This window comes from Micrasema longulum, unplaced genomic scaffold (assembly GCF_059751315.1).
Source record: "Micrasema longulum isolate JH-2025_06_02 unplaced genomic scaffold, ASM5975131v1 h1tg000493l, whole genome shotgun sequence".
Taxonomy (NCBI): Eukaryota; Metazoa; Arthropoda; class Insecta; order Trichoptera; family Brachycentridae; genus Micrasema; species Micrasema longulum.
The window spans coordinates 117764-141315 of record NW_028277690.1 but is presented as its reverse complement, the minus strand read 5'-3'; the positions used below and the strand labels follow the sequence as shown (position 1 = coordinate 141315).

General features: G+C 34.9%; 1 protein-coding gene across 2 annotated transcripts in view; it reads left to right on the top strand.

Moving 5' to 3' along the window:
• Nucleotides 1-1303: 1303 nt before the first annotated feature.
• LOC148281142 (uncharacterized) overlaps nt 1304-23552 on the top strand; it is a 37175-nt gene continuing 14926 nt past the window's right edge. The window contains exons 1-5 of one of the 2 annotated variants that reach the window (XM_088227197.1): nt 1310-1781; nt 3099-3251; nt 10919-13123; nt 18685-18805; nt 19465-19585. In XM_088227197.1, the coding sequence (XP_088083323.1) occupies nt 1458-1781; nt 3099-3251; nt 10919-13123; nt 18685-18805; nt 19465-19585 (2924 nt within the window). In that variant the 5' untranslated portion in view covers nt 1310-1457. Of the gene's footprint in view, nt 1782-3098; nt 3252-10918; nt 13124-18684; nt 18806-19464; nt 19586-23552 lie in introns of both variants that reach the window. The other variant, XM_088227198.1, reaches the window with a different exon arrangement.

The window sequence follows — 23552 nt, the reverse complement described above, 5'->3', positions numbered from 1 at the left end:
ATAACATGGTAGGCCGAATTCCCTTGCACGTAACAGTCGGAAGATTAAATTTAAACATTGGCAGAATGGTGAATGTTACCCAGTGTTTAATGTGCCTAGGCTTCCATATTCCTTCGCCAAAATGTTTTTCCTCTCTGTTGCAATAAATTTCATTAATAAAATGTGTGTGAAATTTTTTTTTACTTATTGTAAATGGGTCATCAAGGAGATATATAATTCTTAAGGATTTTAATACGTTTATACCAAGTGATTGGTTAGCAAAAATGCAATATTGAATGATTTTGTCAAATTTATTCCAATGGATAGTAATGGAAATTTTACCCTTTTCAAATTTAATGTATTAGAAAAGGGTAAAAATATTTCAGTGTATTTTTTGATCATTACTTTTTAAAATTATGCAATTTAAAACATGCGGATTAAGCGTATAATTTGAAATCAATTTTGCGTTACACGTCAGTAATTTAGCTTGGATAATATTGCTCCAAAGTGATTCTGAACAAGTTTGAGACATCCTTTATATGCAGAATGCGCATTGGGTACTGCTGTAATGGTTCTCACCTGTCAGAGTCCATATCCGTGACTCTGCCATGTGCGAATGTCAGCTTGAGGAGGAAGATCTAAAACATGTTTTTTTGGATGCCTGATAAATAATTGTTATCCTGAGTTCCTATCTGATCTCTCTGATATTAACATTCAAACTCATTTGTATAAAATTTTATGTGAATATATTTTAATTAATGGTGTTAAGCTGTAAATATGTCCCCTTGGCACGGGACACCCCAGTGAGGAAACATGATCATTAATTTAAAAAAAGTAATTCATAAATTGAGTTAATAAATATCAAACGCCAGTATGTCCACTGATTTAAAAAAAAAAATTGTTCTACAAAATGTAGAGAGAAAAAAAAAATCATTTCATTACTGTTCAAATTAAAACATGTCCTCATTATTACAATAAAGCACTGTCAAAACACTCTGTTTCAATTCAAAATCTCGTAGGTCCATATAGACACTGTGGTGGATTGTTGTGGACATACCTGCATTTGATATTTATCAACTCAATTTAAAAAGAACAAATAAAATAATAAAATGTATTATGTGTTGTGAAGTGCTGACATACTAAATTTTATATATTACTAACAAATGTAAATAGTTCGAACTCAACACTGGCTAGAACACTCCAGTGTAGAGGTGAAAAAACCATTAAAAAAAGAAGACAATATCGCGAGTAAAATTAGTTCCTAGTCAAGTACTTACGCAAAATTTTCAATGTTGTTAATCAATTAAATTGTGTATTTTTTATTACTGGCAATAGTTTTTCTGGCTTCATTCAGTTTGCTCGCGGAAAGAGAGAAAATTTTCATTTTCGATGAAAATTCGCGAGTTTGTTTGACGTTAGTTAGCCGCTGCCTTCGCCAAAAGTTGTAACAGCAAATTATCTAAAGAAAGTCATACAAAATGAGTGACAAAAGCCCCAAAGTGATACCGCCGTTCGCCGTCCAACCGGCGAATTCGGGCGGCAGAATTAGCGACAGCGATTGGATGTGTCCCGATGTTGTTTGCGGAAATGTTAATTTTGCCCGGAGGAATTCGTGCAATAGGTGCGGGAAGGAGCGTTTAGATAAATCGAAAAAGAAGCTGGGGACCGAAATAGGAAAATCGGCGGCAGACAAGTCCAGAGGACTGTTTAGCGCCGACGATTGGCAGTGTAACAAATGCGCCAATGTCAACTGGGCCAGACGGCAGACGTGCAATGTTTGCAATGCGCCGAAGTTTGGAGAAGTATGTAAACAAAATTCACAATCTACGTACTTATTTCGATAATCTACTTCCTAGCTTATTATGTTTTTTATCATTTTCATGCTTTAAATACGAATCTCTATGGAAATAGCGTTTCAATGCATTTATCAGTACAGCGGTGCTTCGATTGTCCAAACACCCAAAATTTACAAATTTGCGCCCTGCTCTGTAAATATCCCGTAAATAATGGTGTTCAGTTGTAAATATATTATATAATATGTAAAGTTTTCAAAATATTAAATACTAACTCACCAACTTGAGCCAAACGAGGAAGTTAAATGCAAAGCCGCCACTGTCCATGATCACTGTATTTAGGAAGACCAACAAAAGAAGCAGCAGAAAGACTTATTTCTTTTTAAAATATTTTATTGAGAAATCTTGACAAAATAAGAATAAAATTATTGGTACATACATCATTGATAACAACGTTTCTACCTCCCTAACAAAGTGGAAACTCGTGTTTAGAGAGGGAGTTCGTTTAACATTCATTTTTATATATCTTCTTCATGCGGTGCCTTGTCAGGTCCCCCTGACGTTGGCGATCACTATGTCGTCACATTGGTCTCATTATTTTTATTTTTAATTATAGCAACACATTACAACAGAGATGAAGAACATTTAAGAGAAGGTAATATAGAAGTCAAGGCATCTACAGGGCTTATGACCTGTCAATGGCTGGTTTAAGTGGTCACTTTACACACTGTGTAACATTCACCATTCTGCCCATATTTGAATATCTATATTCCTTCAATTCTTTCATCTGTTGATGTTTAGTTGTTATTGTTGATAAATTACCTGGTCCATGAAGAAGTATAGAAATTGAAAAAATAATATTTTCAGGCGTTGCCTAGTATGTAGGTGAAATAATTCAATTAGATGAATCTCACCCGCATAAATAAATGTTTCAGCTCTTTAACTTCACAAACATCAACTGATGAAAGAATTGAAGGAATATAGATGTTCAAATATAGGCAGAATGGTGAATGTTACAGTGTGTAAAGTGGCCACTTAAACCAGCCATTGACAGGTCATAAGCCCTGTAGATGCCTTGACTTCTATATTACCCTTCTCAAATGTTGTTCATCTCTGTTGTAATGCGTTGATGTAAGCAGCTCCCCAGGGAGTTGAATCCAGTCCTTGTCTACAAAAATTTGGACAAACTCAAAATATTGTTTATTAATTATAGTTCATGAATAAATAAATATGAGTGGATGTTCTAAGAAATAAGTTTAAGCTAACGCCTTGAGAGGAAACGCAGTCTCGCTTTTCCTAATTGTTTTCTTTGTAATATTGTTCCAGGTAGAAGCTCGCACGGGATACGGAGGCGGCTACAACGAGAGAGGAACAGTGGAATACCGACCAAAGAGAGATTCCGACGACGATGAGTACGATGAGTTTGGTCGTAGGAAGAAACGCAAGATAAAGGATTCCGGATCTTCGCAAGCGGAAAAGGTTAGTCGCTTTTATTTGTATTGCATTAATTGTTTATTTTCCTGCGTACTTATTTTAATTGCATTTTAGACTCCTGTTTTCCCTTCTCTAAAAGGTTCTTCATCTCCGTTTCAATATATTACGGCAGGTCTCAGATCTGGGTAAAATTTATGATGTTCGGTGAGAATTTTATGGGGGATTGTACCGAATAGCATACATACGGGGTGAAGGTGTATATTTTTAATTCTGTGATGTCCTGCCGGTAAAACAACTTTGTCTGTAATGATGTCATAACATATATTTACATATAAGTTATTAATTTAAAAATACTTGGTAATAATGAAGATCAGGTCAAATCAATTTTTAAAAAGCGGAATATATAAATTAAAATGTACTTGTCCCGGTTCATATATAGGACCAAGCGGGAGAGCAATTAGTGGTTACACACATAAATAGAGACATTTACCCGAGCGTCAACCGCAACCATAATACAAGATACTCTAATAGGGATCTGATACTAAGTGAAGGGGTCAACACTGTTCTGGCATCGAGACAACACTATTACATAGGCAAAAAGGTCCATAACCTTTTGCCAGGATCGTGGAAAGACGGGAGTGTTGTCAAGTTACGGAAGGTGTTGACCTCGCTCTTTCGTGACATTGGTTGTAGGGAGTCAGAAAAGTTGATGCATGCCACGGGTTGGAGATTCTTACTGGTGTCGAAAATAAAATATAAAAATAAGGAATAATTTGAAAAAATATATTTATAGATGGCAACCATGAAGTTTCGCATAAATAAATGGTCTATGTTTTTATGAATGTATGTATGTGTATGCGCATGGGTGTATGTACGTATGTGTATGCGCATGGGTGTATGTACGTATGTGTATGCGCATGGGTGTATGTACGTGTGTGTGTATGTACATGTGTATATATGTGTATATATATATGTGTGTATATATGTGTATGTCTGTATGCAAAAGAATCAAAATGTGTATCCGAATAAGTTTATATTTTGTTTGTCTGTGCTCTATATTAATTTGTCAACTATTATAATATATTAAAATGTAATTGCCTAGCTTGGAATGGGGTATGTACCCTTGTTAGCCGGGCAAAGTGAACATGGAATTGTATTTTGATAAAGAGTGAATAAATAAATAAATAAAAATAAAATAAATTAATTAAATATAGACTGAAAGAACATTTAGCTTCACATCGATTAAATAACGATATATCAAACTATGCATCACATGAATGAATTAGAACATAATTTTAACGATTAAAAAAATATAAAAATTTTACATGTAGGACATAAAGGTCAAAAGTTAGATAGACTAGAAATTTTTGAAATAAATAGGATAAAAAATAATAGCGATACAATTTTAATAAATCAGATCTTATCGAATAGAATCCTCTCTTAAAGTACACCGCCAACACATGTTTCAATAATTTGTCTCACTCTGTTCCATTGAAATTTGCGTATTGTATCTTTTCCAACTTATTTATAAATGTACCTACACTTAAGATAATATTTAGTTTTATATAAATTATCCTTACACTGTATAATATTCACCAGTCTGAAGATGCCCATTAGAGGGTGAAAGCGCTAATTGGTCAAATAAATAAGTGGAAGTGTACCAAGTATTTTAAAATTAATAACTTATATGTGAATATAAGTAATTACATCATTACAATGGAATTCCATCAAGAACGTGGCGGCCTCCGTGGTATAGTGGTCAAGACGCTTGTCTCACGCACGGAAGGTTCCGGGTTCGATTCCCGGTGAGAACACAAAAAATAAAATGTGATTTTTCTCAAGGCTGGTTGTTCTGTAATGTAATGTTTCACCACTGTAATTGGGCCTCCTGGCCTGTTGTGGTGCCAAAAAAAAAGAAAAATGAAAAAAAAAAAGAATTGTCAATAAATCATTTAAATAAAATAAACTGTGTCAACAAATTGATTTTACTTTGTTGCAAGAGATGAATTAGTTATAAATAACTCTCCAGGGAGGAAATCCAGCCAGTCTGCAAACATTTGGACATACTCTAAACATTGTTAAATTTATTGTAGATCGCTTTGTTGATCCGAAATATAAAAGAGTTATTAAAAAAAAACAAAGGTTTCCCGGTTGATCTCTGAATTACAAATTACTTCGAAGAACGAATGTTAAATTGCGTTTTTCCAAGGTTGTTCAATAATCTCCCGAAAATTATTATTTAAAAGGCATTCCAAAATATTACTCCAGAGATATTTCTTAAAATATACGAGACCTTTATTGGAGTAAAGATATCAAGTACGGAGTCCCTACTTTACTAAAGACATCGAGCTATTGGAAAAAGTCCAAAGATGAGTTACAAAAATACCCAAATTACTCAAAAGGATGCCTTACCACGGTAGATTAAAAGCACTTGGACTTACATCATCATCGGGAGAACGACGAGAGGGGACTTGATCGAAACTTAAAAGATACTCAATTATTACTATGACTGCCCCCTGCATGAGATGTATCGACCAATTCAAAAACCGTTTGGACACTTTTTTAAGGAAGAAGAACTTGGACAAAAAGCAGTACAAGAGATATAGGCGCATCAGCAAAGGCTGCCTGCCATTTTTTTTTTATATCATTATCAGCTCTACGATTTTTTTTAAGTTTTGTATTTCTGAAATAACTCCGCGTGTGACGTCAGAGATTCTTATACTCGATCAGTTCTGTCCATTGGTCCATTCACGGCAAGCAAACCGGAAATCTTCCATAATTCTTTTATAGGTTGATTCATATTTATTTATTCATTCATATTTTACTCTTACAAACTAAACACAATATTTTATTTATTTATTAATTACATTATACATACATTTGTTAAGGACAGGACACAGTTTATTGCGACACAATCAGGAACGACCCATGTCTGTGAACTTGCTCCGACTCGCTAGAAAATCCGTGTTGAGTCGGGGCACTTGTAATGCATTCATAACCATACATTCACACACATATATATTCGCACATACATATTTTTATTATATTTTATACATACATATACATATATATTAAGTTTATACAAATCATTGATACTTTATACATTATTACATAATAATAAAAATAATGTGACCTCACTGGGGTTTCCCGTGCCGAGGACACTTAACAATATACTTTTTTGAAATGTTTTTACATTTGAGAATAAACAAAGAAGACTAACTTAATAAACAGAGATAATTAACAAAATGTTCAGACTGTTTTAAAAACTAAGTATACATGGTGTTCTTTAAACCTTGTCACATCCGAAACCACAATGATCAGTATGGGCAAGAAGACATATTAGCATATTTAAAAAAATATTTATGACAAAGAATTTTTTAAAAATAAAATATTAAAAAACCAAATGGTTGCTTACTTCTGCAGCGGAGAAGTGAGGGGAGCGCGGCGCAGTATCAGACTCCCCCCTCCCCCTCCTCGTTTCTGCCCTGCAGAAGTAAGCAACCATTTGCTATCTTTGATTTAAAAAATATTTAATTTTATTCGTTCAAAAAAATATTTTAATGTGCCAATATGTCTTCTTGCTCATACTGATCATCGTGGTTTCGGATGTGACAGGGTTTAATGAACACCTTGTATATGTACATCTATATTATTTATATTACAAAACGCACAATGAAAATAACAAAAACCTAACATAAGCTATACAGTCGTGGAGCGGTTGATTCAATATTGGTTTGTGCGAATGAGACAATCCATTTTACTTCTACCTAGCTCCACTATCCATTTTTTATAGCCTTTTTGAACATTTTCTCGTTACTAATTGTTTTAATAGACAGTGGAAGTAGGTTATAGATTTTAATTGAATAATACTCAAAATCCCTTTGTCCGAAAGTGGTATTTGTTTAAGTTGTCTTTGTGTCGAGGATCTAGTGATTATATTATTTGTATGTGATGTATTGTAGGGTATTGTCTTGATGAACCAGTGGCGTCGTTCAAAGTAGTTCGTTTTTATTAAAATGGTTTTTATTTTTTTTCGTACATTTTCAGGAAACTTTACTGTACAATTAATGCTTCAATTTTTACCTCGAGCAAGAAAACATTAATTGTATTCGCCTAGGGCTGAAGTTCCTCATTCTCGACTCAAGTGCCTACGGCCCGTTGTATTGCTGTAACATGTAGCTAACTTTATGGTCAATAATGGTAAAATTATTTTTCTCCGTCTGGGCGACTATTAGAATTAGGTTATTACTCTAAGAGTGGAGGCATCTGATCAAAAGTGACGCACCAGCTAAAATAAAATGTCATTCCAACATAATTTATCCATAAAATATGTAAAAAAAAAACTTTTTCATGTCATGTGTCTGTAATTTCTGCTGAGTGAATTAATTAAAATTATAAATAATCTTTTGCTTCTGTGATTTGTCTGATTATTTTTTATTCGCTTTTTAATCATTTATGAACATACTTTTTTTAAATGTTGCACTTTTCTTTTTGGTGTAGGGGTTTTAACAACACATAACACATCCCATAAAAAAGTGACTTTTTTCGTGAAAATGCCATTAATGTATTTGTTTCGTTCAGTTGTATTTTTTTTTTTTCACCACAACAGGCCAGGAGGCCCAATTACAGTGGTGAATTACATCACAGAATACTCAGGCTTGAGAAAAATCACATTTGATTTTTGTGTTCTCACCGGGAATCGAACCCGGGACCTGTTGTGTGTGAGTCACACGTCTTGACTACTACACCACGGAACCGGCCAATTGGATTGGATTTTGATTGGATTATAGGCAAGCAGCTTTTGCTGATGTGCATATATCTATTGTCGGCCCCATGGTGTAATGGTCAGCGCGTTTCCCTACCACGCGAGAGGTCTCAGGTTCGATCCCGACATGGTTGATATGAAATATTTATTTAAAAGGGTGTTTTTACACTAGAATAGTTCATAGTCCCTGGACTGGTACCTGAAGCGTAAGAATGATCATCTTGCCTTCGTGTAACAAAGATGATCAAGATACGCTGCGATCGGTGTACCATTGCAGTGCCCTATACACCATTACTTCCTTTCACTAACTCTTATGGCTTGAATTGTCCAGATTATAAACAAGCAAAGTCACTTAACCAAATTTGATTTACTTAACATGATAAATAAAACGGGAATTCGGCAAAAAAAAAACGCAAAATTGTTTTTAATAAATATCTTTATAATACTATGAATGTGGGGCAAAGTGAGGGGATTTTTGGACACAGTCCGGTGTGTTCAAATGTGATTCTACGCTCCTTCTGGACTATTCTTAATTCCATGCCAGCAGTATTTCTACACTTGAAAACGACACAATACGGCATAGTTGAATTCAAAACGGGAGTTGCGTACTGAGCGACGTCTACAAAGAAACTAATGGGTCAAAATGTAAAACTACTCCTTTAAGATGAGTTTAGTCACCTTCTGTTTGATGCGCGTATGTGGTTTCTGGACTATTCTTAATTAATTAATTATTTTTCTATCTGTCCAATTGTCGAAGAAAACAAAATGGACATTTCGTTAGTGTTGCCAGGGTAGTAATTTTTTTTACCCTACTTTGCTAATCTAATGAGAGAACTAATGAATTCTTATTTTAATGTTTCATGTATTTATCGCTATTTTTTTTCGAAGTATTTTGAATCGCTATCCCATTTATAGATTAAGTTTGTAACACTTAATAATATACATTTTTTAATGTATTCAATGTTATTTACAAATTACAAATAAAAATGCTTATTTTTTGTATGTATTTTTCTGTAATAGACAATCTATTAAAATAATACATATCTAATTTCAGCTGTCAGTTTTTTTATTTTTTTTTATATTTATTAATAACAAATTAAAATACAATATTACAACTAAATACAATTTTTTTTACATTAATCAAATACATATATTTACATTAACGTTTCCCATTACGTAAAAGAAATAAACAATTCTTGTGTACATAATGGGCAGTGACGTCTTACAATAGATTATTTTATTTTAATCAATAATATTATTACAATAACATAAATAAATTACAAAAAAGATATAAACGATGTTTTCAATCAGTGTTACATATGGAAGAATTATAGATTATACTGTACTTTTTATTATCTTTTTTCATTTCATTAAATAAAAATATTCCTCTGTAAGTATAATGATGTTGTGCAGTAGTTGTTTTTAATTTAGGAATTAAGATATTACCACCTGTTCTAGGTCGCGTACTTACGTTTTGAGACCTAGAAATACTACTATTTATTTTATCTTTTTTGTTGATTTAATTTTCAGTCTAAGTTACCCCGAGTTACAACTCATTGAAAACGGTCACCAAAGTTGAAACATTTGGGTAAATTATAAGAATGACATATATTTTTTTAATGATATATTAACCGAGGCGTTTTTATTGCTATTTTTATTAAAATCATTAACTATGGAGTTTTTACAAAATAAATATAAATATTATCAAATTTAAGTAGGTACAGATGAATCTAATAAATGTGAATCCACTATAATTTTACCGTGCCGTTAAGATTAAGATGATTTTTTTAAAATTATTTTTTTTATTTTTTATTTTATTCAGAAAACATACAGTCATACAAAATAAGTACTAAAAACAACAATTTTTTAACATAAAAAGACCAATTAAGTTTTCATAAATTAAAAAGATATAAACATTAAATGTGACAAAAAATAAAAAATAAATAAGAATTTTAAATGAGAAAAGAATAATTGTTGACATTTGCGTTTTCCATGGAGGTAATAAATTAAAATAAATAAAAATACCGAATGTACACTCCGAGCCATCCACGCACACACATGAACGCACATATAAAACATACACAAACATATACATTACATGCGGCACATATACATAGCATAAACCACTCAAGATGTACATTCAGCAACTATCCCAAATAATCGACCCCATGATATGTGTGAAATAGGCTATTCTCCGTCGGGTATCACGTGGCTGGTTTGTTTATTAGGAAGTTCTTCTAATAATGGACAGACTTTAATCCGCTGCGTCAAAATTCACCATCGCGACGCAGATCATCCGTTTCTCCGTCACCACATTCTCGTCAAAGTCCACGATCCAGTGTTTACGAACGTGCGCGTGTTTCACGATCCCGACGCAAATCATCCGGCTCTCGCGATCGTGTTCTCGTTCGAGATTGCGATCTATTCTATTTCCCTGACTGTCAGCAATTTGATATCCGTGCGTATTGACAATTTGGCATCAGTAATTTAGATGTTTATTTTTATTATTTACGTATAGGAAATGTATGATTCAATTTCTACCCCGTCCTTAAGATGATATTAGGTCAGATGACAGTGGGCGTCGATTTCTGGATGAGTCACAAAAGTAAGTTTAGAAAGTTCAAAAAACCTTCTCTAGATAAACCCATTCGGTTGTGTTGAGACCAGAGAAAAACTTTGACACGAAATATTATTAGCGTTATTTTTTTTATGATTTTGTACATTGCTTTGTCTCCCTTCCTTCAGAGTTGGTCTCCGAGCCACTTTTCCCATTAATAAGCGTACCTAAATACCACAGTATTTCAACAAAATGTCCGCTTTATATTTCCCCTTACTTGTTTCCCAAGATTGGTACGGAGAGCGAGAGATCAGAGCCAAGCTCAGAGTGGAGTGTTGAAGTACTTTAGTATTTGGCGCAACTAAAGGGGGGACGTTTTGCTCTCGGCAGGTGGCGCGAGGGAGCATCATGGAGAACCGAGTCTCTTCCACCAACGACATCAAGTACCGCTTTACCGGACGATCCATCGACGACAACTTCGAGGTCACGTACACCCTCGAGGAACGCATCAGGGCCTCAGCCTGGGCCATCGCCTACCAAAACTGCAAGATCAGCGCCGAAAAGTTCCAACACACCTTCGACAAGCCCGCCCCCGACTTCAAAACCATCTTCGCCTGGAGGCAGAGACTCCTCCACACCGGCTGCCTTGTCGACAAACACGTCACCCGACAGATTCTATCCCCCAGAAAAGACAAGGCCAAAGATGCACCCGACCGCACAAAGAGAAGAAAACGCATGCGATACTTCGCCAACATTCCACTCCGAGACACGACAGAGAGCACAACGAGCGAAGACGATTCCAGACCGATCAAAATCGTCCGGAGGAGTCTCCCAACTCCTAAAGCTCAGTTTGTCTCTCAAGACTCTGACAGTCGCGATATTATACCGCTAGTGCGCAGGCCGAACAGAAAACAAATAATCGAATCTCACTCCGAGCCGACCAACAGCGACGTTGACATCATCAGCGTCGAGAATTCCAATAAGCCCGTCGAGAGCGTTCCACACTACACTAGCTCCAGTAATACTGCGAAGCGAATGAACGAAGATACAAAAATATCCGACGAATACTTGTCGGATCACGTGCGCTCAGAGACACCCGAAATGACCAATGTTAGAATAGACCTAGCGCGATTTCCCTCCAAGGCCGCGGTCGCTGCGGAAAATTTCCAAGAAGATGTGTACTTCGAAGACGACATCCCGGCGCCTGCCAAAACGTTGGTGATCAAAACAAAATGTGACACTCCTTTTTTAATTCCGGAGTTGCCAAAAGACAAAAAAATGCCAGCTCCAATTGATGATTCCTTGGAGAATATTCTAGAAGATATTGTTTCTGAAAGCGAACGATACAGCAGCGACCCCGCAATGTCCGAAACCGACAACGAAGCAAAAACTTACGGCAAAAATGTTACAGTTATTTCCGATGTCGTTGTATCTAAACCTTACTCCGAACCTAATCCGTCGCCTGCATATCCATCGCATAAAGCAAGTGCAGCCATCGATCTACCTCTACCCAAATTCGGTCTGAACAGAACCAAACAAAACGACGAAACTACTCAACCTTGCACCAAAAACATGAGCTTGGCGATGCGTAGAATTTATGAGAGCATGACGCACGGTAAAAACGTCGACTCCATTCAGGAACCCGTCGAATACATCCCGACAAAAATAGACCCGGCGATGGCGAAAAGAAACCACCAGTTATTCAAAAACGATTTGATCACTGAGAATATTAATGTCCCGCGTTCCAAATCCCCGGCTAAAGATGCAAATACGAGTCCAAAAAAAATTGTCACTCCTGATAAAAATGATGCAATCTTCGACATCATCAAGATCGTCGAAACGCCTGTAAAACCTGTGTTGAAATTACCCATGTTCGAAGACTACCTTCCCGAGGAAGACGCTTTGTATAAAGACACGTCGTCAGAAGGTGCGGAATCGGATACTGGACTCAAAACACCTCCGGCTGCACCCAATATAGGTCCCTTTGTAACCGAGACGGCTCTAGAACCGCAAAAAGTAACAGATGACATGACGGACAATTTGACAACGATAACTAAAGTATTATGCGATCCTCCGACAATTGAAACCCCCGTCGCAGAAGTTATAGAACCGAATGATTCCATGTCTTCGTTACTCAATTTCAACTTCGCGAGTATCAATGCGAATGATTTGATGCTGGCGTTGATAAACATCCAAAACATTCCGAAACCGACTGCCGAAAATCCAGTGGTAGACGATAACGTGACCAAAAACTCCGACGACGACGTCGTAGTCGTCGAAAATGCGAGCTCTCCGGACAAACAACTCTCCGACATCCCGTTCCTCAGCGATATGTTCGACCCGGGAAGTCCGGTGCCGGAGAGCGTCAAAAAGCCTCCGGAGGTCGTTCCGGAACCTTTCAAATTGCCGGAAATCCCCCTCGACGATTTGCTTGACCTTCCGCTCAAGAAGCCCGTCATCGGCGGGTTCAAGAGCTTTGCCTTCGCGCCCAAACCCATCATGCTAAATCGCTTGAGGAAGATAAACCAGAACAAAGATGAACGCGACAAGAAAGACGACGCTAAAGTTACCAAGACGGGTACCAAGAGAAAGAAGGTTGGTTTTTACTATAATTTTACTGTAGAATTTTTGGGTGGTGGGATTTTTGTTTTCTGCTTTTTTTGTTGCTTATTTTTATATCTTATATTCTAGGGAACGAAGTATAGAAATTTATTTTTTATTTAGTATCAAATTTTGTATAAAAATAATTTGTTATCGATTGTGTCCGTGCCAATACAATTTGTTTGACAAAAATACAAGGTTTAAAAATATCATTTGAAAAATAATACCAATTACAGATTTCTCAGTTATAAATATGATAGTGTCAGACGGAAAAAAAAAATAATAAAATGGGAAAAATATACATAAAATTTAAAAGCACTACTTCCAGACCAGTGCCGATTGAGCTATGGTTTCCTAAGAAAGCGGTGCCATTATTTAGCGGCTGCAATTACACGATTTTATCTTTTTTTTTTTAAAAGAAATATTTGCGTTCTTATGATTTACACAAATATTTAATTTTCAGGGCCATTTTCAACGAGTTTTATTTTTGTTTTAATAACTCACTATTAGAAAATGGAATCGAGTTGGGGTAGAGTGGGATTCGAACCACGGCTCTTGGGTCCGTGAGTCCGAGACACTAGCCACAGGACCACAACCCGATTATTTTATTTATTTAACTTTTTGTACACAATGTAAATTGTACATTGGCGGGCGGACTATTCAGAAAGACAACAATTTGTTTGTTGATGCATGATAAGCATAAATCTAAAAATTTCATCCTGAAATTTAATTCCTTTACGTACATTTTTTTTAACAACAACAAACCATCACGCTGTTTCCACGTAGCGGTAGGCAGAGAGGATAGAACGCCACAACACTCTACCTTTGCATACAGATCTCACTTCCTCTACATTCATACATCTTCTCATGCACGCGCGCCGATTATTCCGACTTTTGACATGTCCATCTTTAAGTGTTTGTTGGATTTGGTCATGCCATGTCTTTCTCGGTCTTCCTCTAATTCTGCATCCATCAACATTCGCATTGTAAATATTCTTAGCCGTTCTTTCGCTGTCCATTCGTTCTACATGTCCAAACCAGCGCAGAGCTCATTTCTTGATTTTGTCGACAATGCTTGTCTCAGCCTTACATAATCAATACTATTATTTAACGGGAAAGGGGAAAAAAGAGGAAAGAAGAATAAGGAAGAGAAAGGAGATTTTTCTTCAGACGTGATTTAAACAGAGGTACTGTAGCAACATCTTTGATGGTGGATGGGAGATGATTCCACAGTCGAGCCGCATGGACACTATATGAGTTAGAGAAGAAAGAGAATTGTGGATGGGTATTAAGAGGGTGCTTTGATAATTAGAACGAAGAGGTTAACCATGAACTGATAAGTGTTGAAACTCTCGGAGGCATATAGGAGCATTAGGACTATGAAGTACGTGTCGAAAGCAGACAGAACTGAAGAGCATGGATGTCAAGATGTGTAAGAAGCGAGGAATGTATATCAGAAGAGGCGTGTATGGTGGTCCATCCTCTCTGGCTACAAGAAGTAGTTTGAGTATTATAATGTTTAATTTTTTTAATTTATTTATTTTCAGTTCACAAACAGTAGAAGATTTCACAATATAAATACACTTTATAAAATAAAAAATAATAACACTAAACATCTTTCACCAATTATATATATACCAATAGTCACAAAAGAAAAAGAAAAAAATGTATATAGACCAAAATTTAGTTTATTAAAGCAGTTTATTAGAATTTATTTAAGACTAATTTTAATAAAATTTAATTTAAAATAGATGCAGTTTATACAATCGAATAGAATTTTACTAGAATTTTACTAATAATTTTACTATAAAGTATCCTAGTAATAATAAGGTAAATGTATATCAATAATTATAGTAATAATAGTCACAATAAAATAAAATAAATAAATAACAAGAATATGAATTTAAATAAACTTAAAAATATAAAAGATTATAATTGAAATTAAATTATTGTAAAAATTAGTTCGACGATATTAAATACATCATATATACACATGTAAATATTAATAATATAAGCATTTAAATAAAATTAACAAATGTAAATATGAATATTTGAGTTAGCAGAAAGCCTAATATCTATCTATAGGTCTGTCTTCGCCATCTCTCTCCCAAAAGTATTTCCTTGTTGAATTTAATTTATTGGAAACAGCAGCTAGTACTCCCCGTCCCTCTTTACATGTTGACGCACGTGATTCACGATCTCTTCTATACACCTTGTAGCCGTGTAGCGGTCGTCAAATAATTCTCCACTAAATATTGTAGAATCAAGCTATGTTTCAGTCAAGTTATGTTTTAGTCAAGCTATGTTTCAGTCAAGCTATGTTTCAGTCAAGCTATGTTTCAGTTTACAGCTATCATTATCGGATGACACTGCTCTAATTTTTACTTGTGACAGATGGGATGAAACTTATTCTGCGGCTCAAAATGGTGTCAATATAATAAAAATGTGGCTGGATAACAATCTCTTAACTTTAAATATTGACAAAACAAAATATATAACATTTAGTAAAACCACAGTGGGACAGCCTAAACAAAACCTTCAATTAAAAATATGCTCTGAAATACTTGAATCAGTACACCATATAAAAGATTTGGAATAATTATTGATAAATATTTTAAATGGACAGAACACATCGAATATATAACACAAAAAATAAGTAAACTTTCCCAAATCTTTAAGCCAATACGTAACATCTTATCCCTAATTAAACTCAAGCCACTATATTTTATTTGTAATTCATATGTATATGTAATTCAATTATAACTTATGGCACAATAGGATGGGGAGGCACTAATAAATCGATATTAAAACCTCTCAAACCTGCTCAAAAATCAATCATTAAAATAATTTTACAAAAGCCCTTCAGGTACCCCAGCGTCGAGTTATTTGAGGAATTCGAGATCTTAGATATAAGGCAATTATATATTTTTAGAATAATAATGTTTGTGCAAGTAAATTATTCTACCGAATCCCAAAAGGAACACTCCCACACTACCAGAAGTCAAACTAGAGGATGGGTCATGGGGTCTATCGCAAACTCTGAATTCGGGCAAAGAAATTTCAGGTTTCTGGGCCCCAAAATATTCAATATGTTACCAAAAGATTGCGAAACCACGACCCGGATTCCATTTAACAAATTTGTAAAAAATTGGTTACTGGATTTAGGTCGAGAAAAATCGGAAAATTTACTAAAAATAAATTCCTAATAAATTAATATTGTATAACTGTTTAGTATATTAACAAGTGGGTAGTAATGTTATTGTTTATTTTTGCATAAAAATGTCTGCCTTAAAACAGGTTGTACCTAGTTAGGCAGACTAGACATGATCCAGAGAAATCTATTACCTAAGTGTTTATGTAGTAGATAAAGTTATTGTTATTTTTGTTCATAAACTTTGATTATTATTATTATTATATTATTATTAATATACCATTCTCATCAATTATTAATTAAAGATCGACTTCTTGTGTAATTTTTCCCGCTGAATCCAAACGTGCCATTAGAATTTTTTGCATCACCTTTGTTTATTTTGTAGTTTTATGTGTTTTACTCCCAAATAATTCTTTAATTGCTAATATTTCCAAAAAACAATATTGCTTTAACTATGCGTTTTTATTGACACAGTATCGTATTAGTCTCGATAAATCTGATTTTAAGAAACACTTAGACGACTTGAGATTTACTGACAATGAGTCATTGCGGGGTTTTAAGTCTACTTTGGAATGACACGCATTTTGTTAGTTTTTTACTGTTTAATAAAGTTACATCTATTCTCTATTATTACTAGTATCATACCATAACTAACCAAATTTGTGAACCACTCGGTACAATATATTGTTTAACTTTACAATGTCACGCAACCACATGAATAGTCCTGACAACTTTTGTCACGTATGTGGTCAAGTGACTTAAGCGTCAAAAAATAAATAAAACTTACTTCGAGTGTATATTTGGAGATCAGGATAATGTTATGTATCTGCGGTTTACCATGAGTTGAGAAAAATCACCAAGATATCAGCCATATTGAATCGGCCTACAAGGGAAAATAGAACAAAAACCTGGCAAACTACCGTTGGGACGAAAGAAAATAGCTGAGCAAACACGGAATTATAGTCCTTAAATTATAGCTTGATTAGAATGACAATTGTCAGCAAAAGTGACGACATAACTTTGTAGTGACGTCTAAGAAGTAATTTATATTGACACACGAAAAATCATTCGTATCTGGCGTGTTAATTATTTTTTTTGATACTATGCTTGACATATAAATCAACATCAATGTATAAAATCAGCTTTAAAACTAAAATAAACCTAATTATTAACGACGTTCTTACGATGTTACATCATTTTGCAAAAACGTTAGAGATGGGACAAATTGATCAATGTAAATTGATTGAATAAAAAAATAATTTATTTGATGTTGTTCATGAAAAAAGTATAAATGCCTTATTTTTTGGTGAATAATTGTCTTAAACACACTATAATAGGCTTGTTTTTGCGTTTTTCTATCAATTTTCGGAAACAGATTTTCATATTTGCATGAAAAACTGATCAAACCGATTTGATCAGTGATGAGTAATTTCCCATCACTAATGAAATCCGGAGTGGTATAAAGAATATTTTTTGGGGTACGGTTATCATTCATTCTGTGCACATGGCCCGACCATTGTGATCTTCTTATTTTGATGAATTGTGCAATGTTGGGTTCACCATACAGTGCCTCTAATTCTTGATTAAACCGTCTCCTCCACACTCCGTTTTGGTTGGCAGCACCAAATATCTTCCTTAATATTTTTCTTTTAAACATTAATACCATGTTTTCATCTCTTTTGGTCATAACCCAGCATTCGGCACCATATACTATATATATATATATGTTTGGATAATTTATAAAGCCCCATTTTTGTGAAAATCACCTCAAGGGCGCTGTACAATAAATAAATATCCCAGCACGACTTGCAGCTACATAGCGCATGGACGGTTGGGATTCTAGTTCCTCATATCCAATTATGATATATAGGAGCTAGATAACAGCACATTTTGCAGCTACAGAGCGTATGGACAGTAAGAAATCTAGCCCCTATTTACATTTTTTAAATTATGACCGATCTCGGCCAACAAAATTACAAAACTTAATAAAAACTTAGCGCTAATAATACGATATGTAAAATATTTTTGATTTATTTTAACACAGATGGAAAACATTATTGAGAAGGGAATATGGGAGTCTAGGCATTTACAGGGCTTATGACCTGTCATTGGCTGGTTTAAGTGGCCACTTTACAACTCTGTTGAAATAAATTTAAATATGAATAACTCTATGGAGGAAATCCAGCCAGTCTGCAATCATTTGGACATACTCAAACATTGTTGTAAAATATATATATATATATATATATATTATTTTTGCTTTCATTTGATAGTCTATTAATAAAAACCACTGAACTTCCTCGTTATAAATTTTGTTAACCAGCGGCTAGTTTGTGTCGTGGACCTCGATAGCTGCGTTGTCCTTCAGCAAAGTGTAAGTGCGATGACCCTCTCCTTGTTACAGAGACTGAAGGGCGGGGAGGGAGGCGCAGGCGAGGAGGGAGACGAAGAGGAAGAGGAGTCGGGGGAAGACGGGGACCTGTCCAAATACGACCTTTGGGGCAGTGACGAGGAACAGGACAAAGGTACAGAAAAAAATCATTCAATCAAAAAAATTATAGTCCTTAAAATATAGCTTGATTAGAATGACATTTGTCAGAAAAAGTGACGACATAACTTTGTAGTAACGTCTAAGGAATTATTTATATTGACACACGAAAAATCATTAGTATCTGGTATGTTAATTTATTTTTTTAATACAATGCTCGATATATAAATCAACATTAATATATAAAATCAGCTTTAAAACAAAAAAAAAACAAAATAAACCTAATTATTAACGACGTTCTTACAAGGTTACATCATTTTCTCAGGGAGTCTAGGCATTTACAGGGCTTATGACATTACATTACATTTTTTTTTTTTTTTTTGCACCACAACAGGCCAGGAGGCCTAATTACAGTGGTGAATTACATCGCAGAGCACCCAGGCTTGAGAAAAATCACATTTTAATTTTTGTGTTCTCACCGGGAATCGAACCCGGAACCTTCCGTGCGTGAATCAAGCGTCTTGACCACTACACCACGGAGGCCGCCAATGGAGGACCTGTCATTGGCTGGTTTAAGTGGCCACTTCACACACTATATCCCATATTCCCGTCTCAAAAACCGTTTTCCCTCTCTGTTGCAACAAATTTAAAGCGGTAATCTTTTTTACTAACGATTTGGCAAATTTTTTATTACAGGGCAGTCAAATCCATCTCCCAAGGCTTCCAACAATAATCCACCCGAAGAGAAGTCTAATGAAAAAGTCAAGGACAAATCTATTTCCCCGCCCTCCAAGAAAGCGGACGACAAAAGGAGAAGGTATGTTACCCCAAATGCCATTCAAAAACTACAAGAGAAGTTGTAAATTGTAATGTGGTGCCGAGTTCACGAAGCTTGGATTTATTACATGCAGTTTCAACCTTATGCGTGAAACTTTTTCAATGTTGTCGGTGAAAATACCAATCAGGTAGGTATTTAAACACTTGCATACACAACAACACATAGAGACAATCAGTGGTAATGCATTGAAGTTGTTAGGATCTGTTCTATACCCGCATACTGAGAACTCTTTACAACTCCTCGGTGCGAAGTAGACTCAAGAGTGGCTCGATGATTTGGGGGCCACATGAACTGAAGTACTCTCTTATGATAGAGAAAATCCAAAAGAAGTTTCTGAGATATCTCTACATGGGAGAGTGCGGGTATTATCCTCGGCTCTACCCGACCGAGTTTCTCCAGGGTATGCTCGGCTACAACAGTTTAGAGACTAGAAGGAATGTGTATTTTACTACACATTTTTATCGATTGTTGGGCGGTATGATCGATAATTTTGAGATTATGATGAGCATTGGTTTGTATGTTCCTGATAATTACCTAAGACAGCGTCAGCATAGATTGTTTCATATTCCGATATACAGGACCAACCTGCCTATAGTTATGCCTGTTGGAAGGGCTACCGCTATGCTGAACAACATCGCTCTGGATGTTGATCTGTTCCATGTATCCGAAGGGGTTTTCCAGAGCAGATTCTCCTACTACTTTGACATGAATCTCTTTTACTCATTTTTTTTCTTTTTATAATATGTACGTATTGAATATTTATTTATACTTTTACATTGTATTCTATTTTTTATACAGAATAATGCATGAAACATTTACAAACATTTTACAAAATGTGAAACATGCTTTAAATTAGTTATTTTACAAATTTAACATAATAATAAAAATATGTGAATAATCTAATCAACCTAATTATCATTAACATAATAAACAATAAAAACTAAAATAATCATAAAAAACATAACCAATTTATATAGACCAATAGAACAAATTTCATAAACAATACACACATTTTACCTATTTGGCTTGATCCACTCATCGATCCGTGCGCAACCCACCTCCACTATCCATTTCTTAATAGCAATTTTATATTGTGAGAACTTACTAATTGTCCTTATGAATAATGGAAGTTGATTGTACACTTTAACCGAGTAGTAGGCCAATCCTCTTTGACCGATGGTTGTATTTATTATTTTATTTTTTGGAGTATCTAGTAACTCTTGTATTTGTAACGGAAGGTAGAGAATAATGTTTACGTGCGTATAGTAACAAAGTTTTTACATAAAGTTGTTTTATAGATTTGACATTAAGATTTTCAAATATACCGAGGGAGCCAGTTCTGATTAAGATAATTTTTATTAAAGTTTTTTATGCAATTATTATTTGCTTGATCAGTGTGTCATTTGCACATCCCCATCCAATTATCCCATACTCCAAAACTGATTGAGTTATTGCGTAATATATTTTTACAAGTTCTTTTGGGCTAATTATATTTCTTATAGTTTTAAAAAAAGTAAATTTGCTTTTTCAATTTATTTTTAATATGTTCGATTTGATTAGTCCATCTTACCATTTGAACGTCTATATTCCTTCGATTCTGTAATGTAAAAGTTAAAGAGCTGAAACCTTTATTTATGCGGGTGAGATTCATCTTGTGGGGGTCGTGGCCTTTAGCTTACCTGTCGGGATCTCTCTGTACACGTTGTGTGTAACTTTTATACGCACAGGCGTGTGCGTGAGGTAGGATTAGGCAGTCGTCCTTGCTGGAGCCTGCAATCGGTCCCGCCGGTGCCTTATGGCCTCTCGCTCGACACCCTACTACGTTCTTTTCAGAAGGTGGCGGGGAAAAGGATTCACATATATATTATCACACAGGAAATAAGAACGGCTTACTTACATGGATAACACTATTTATTTTATAAGAAAACTGGCGTGTAATACAAAGATATTTTATTACACGTTTAATGAAATCTAACTTAATATTTTTAATTGAATCGGCATTCACTTCGTAACACTTCATTATAAATTATTATGAAAATAAAACTTTGTTATCAGTGTTACACAATTTTATTCTTTTACAAGAACACAACTATAGTTTCGGGAGAGCACTCCTCCCATCGACGGGTGATATAAAACTAATATAATAAACACAGAATATTGTTCACAATGTCATCGAATCTAAACAAAAAATAAACAGATTAATCAGTGAAACTTAGAGCAGGGGGTTTTTATTCTTATCTAAGGTGTTGGCATATGAATGGATGGTTATCTTAAGTACAGATATAAAAACATGGACAAAACATTAAGTCGAATTTATTTCTTAAAATTTAACACATAAGTGGAAGTTGCAATAAGTAAGTCTAAGATTTAATGTGTGGGAAGACATCGCTCGGCTAAGATAGTGTTAACAGACGCGGGTCTAAGAGGGTGAGTGCGGTGAGGGTGGTCGCAAAGGGAACATAGTCAATAAAGGCGAGGGGTGGTTGAATGTGTGAAACTGAACTAAACATTATTAAACTTATTGCCCATAACAATCAGTATGACCCCAATATAATTGATAAAATGCTAAAACGCAAACAAAATAACAAATTGAGTCAAACGTTTTTATATTCTAGCGGTGGTGATATATCCAACAACCCACAAACCTGGCGTAGAATTATATACATTGGACCTCTGTCTAGAAAAATAAGTAATCACTTTCCCACAGCTATAAAACCCGCTTTTTACACTAATAATAATATTGCCAAATCACTATTTAATTCTAAGTCAAAAACAGAGCTGCTAAACAAGAGTGGCATTTACCAGATATCATGCGAATGCAAAAAAGTCTATATTGGACAAACAGCGCGAAATCTTAAAACTAGGCTAAACGAACACCGCCGTTGCCTGACCAATAATAATTTCTCGGAATTCGCGAATCATATAATAGACAGTAACCACTCATTTCATAATCACACCTTAAAACTCCTGCACCAAGTAAATAACAAAGGCAGTAATATGAATAATTTAGAAATTATAGAAATTCACAAAAATTTAAATTCTGAAAACAATCTAATTAATAATCACACATTCAACCACCCCTCGCCTTTATTGACTATGTTCCCTTTGCGACCACCCTCACCGCACTCACCCTCTTAGACCCGCGTCTGTTAACACTATCTTAGCCGAGCGATGTCTTCCCACACATTAAATCTTAGACTTACTTATTGCAACTTCCACTTATGTGTTAAATTTTAAGAAATAAATTCGACTTAATGTTTTGTCCATGTTTTTATATCTGTACTTAAGATAACCATCCATTCATATGCCAACACCTTAGATAAGAATAAAAACCCCCTGCTCTAAGTTTCACTGATTAATCTGTTTATTTTTTGTTTAGATTCGATGACATTGTGAACAATATTCTGTGTTTATTATATTAGTTTTATATCACCCGTCGATGGGAGGAGTGCTCTCCCGAAACTATAGTTGTGTTCTTGTAAAAGAATAAAATTGTGTAACACTGATAACAAAGTTTTATTTTCATAATAATTTAAATCTAACTTACTTCGAATTTATATCTAACACGTGTTTTATAGAAGGCTAGTTTTATGCAAGGAAGTACGGCAGTTGAGCTTCGGACAAGGAGAGAAGAACGGGCCTTGAACTTCGCGCCTTTTATAGCCTTTGTTCTGGTCGCCCTCTATTTCCGGCTGGGTATAGAACAGCAGGCTGGTAACTTAACGAGCTGCGTTCGCTTGCGTGGTTTCGCTCCTCGGTAGGTCCTTGAGGATTGTTTATGACGGAGGCGCCACAATCTAATTGAATTATTTCATCTACATACTAGGCAACGCCTGAAAATCTTATTTTTTTAATTTCTATACTTCTACATGGACCAGGAGGATTTATCAACAATATTTCTGTAGACAAGTACTGGATTGAACTCCCTGGGGAGCTGTTAATATTA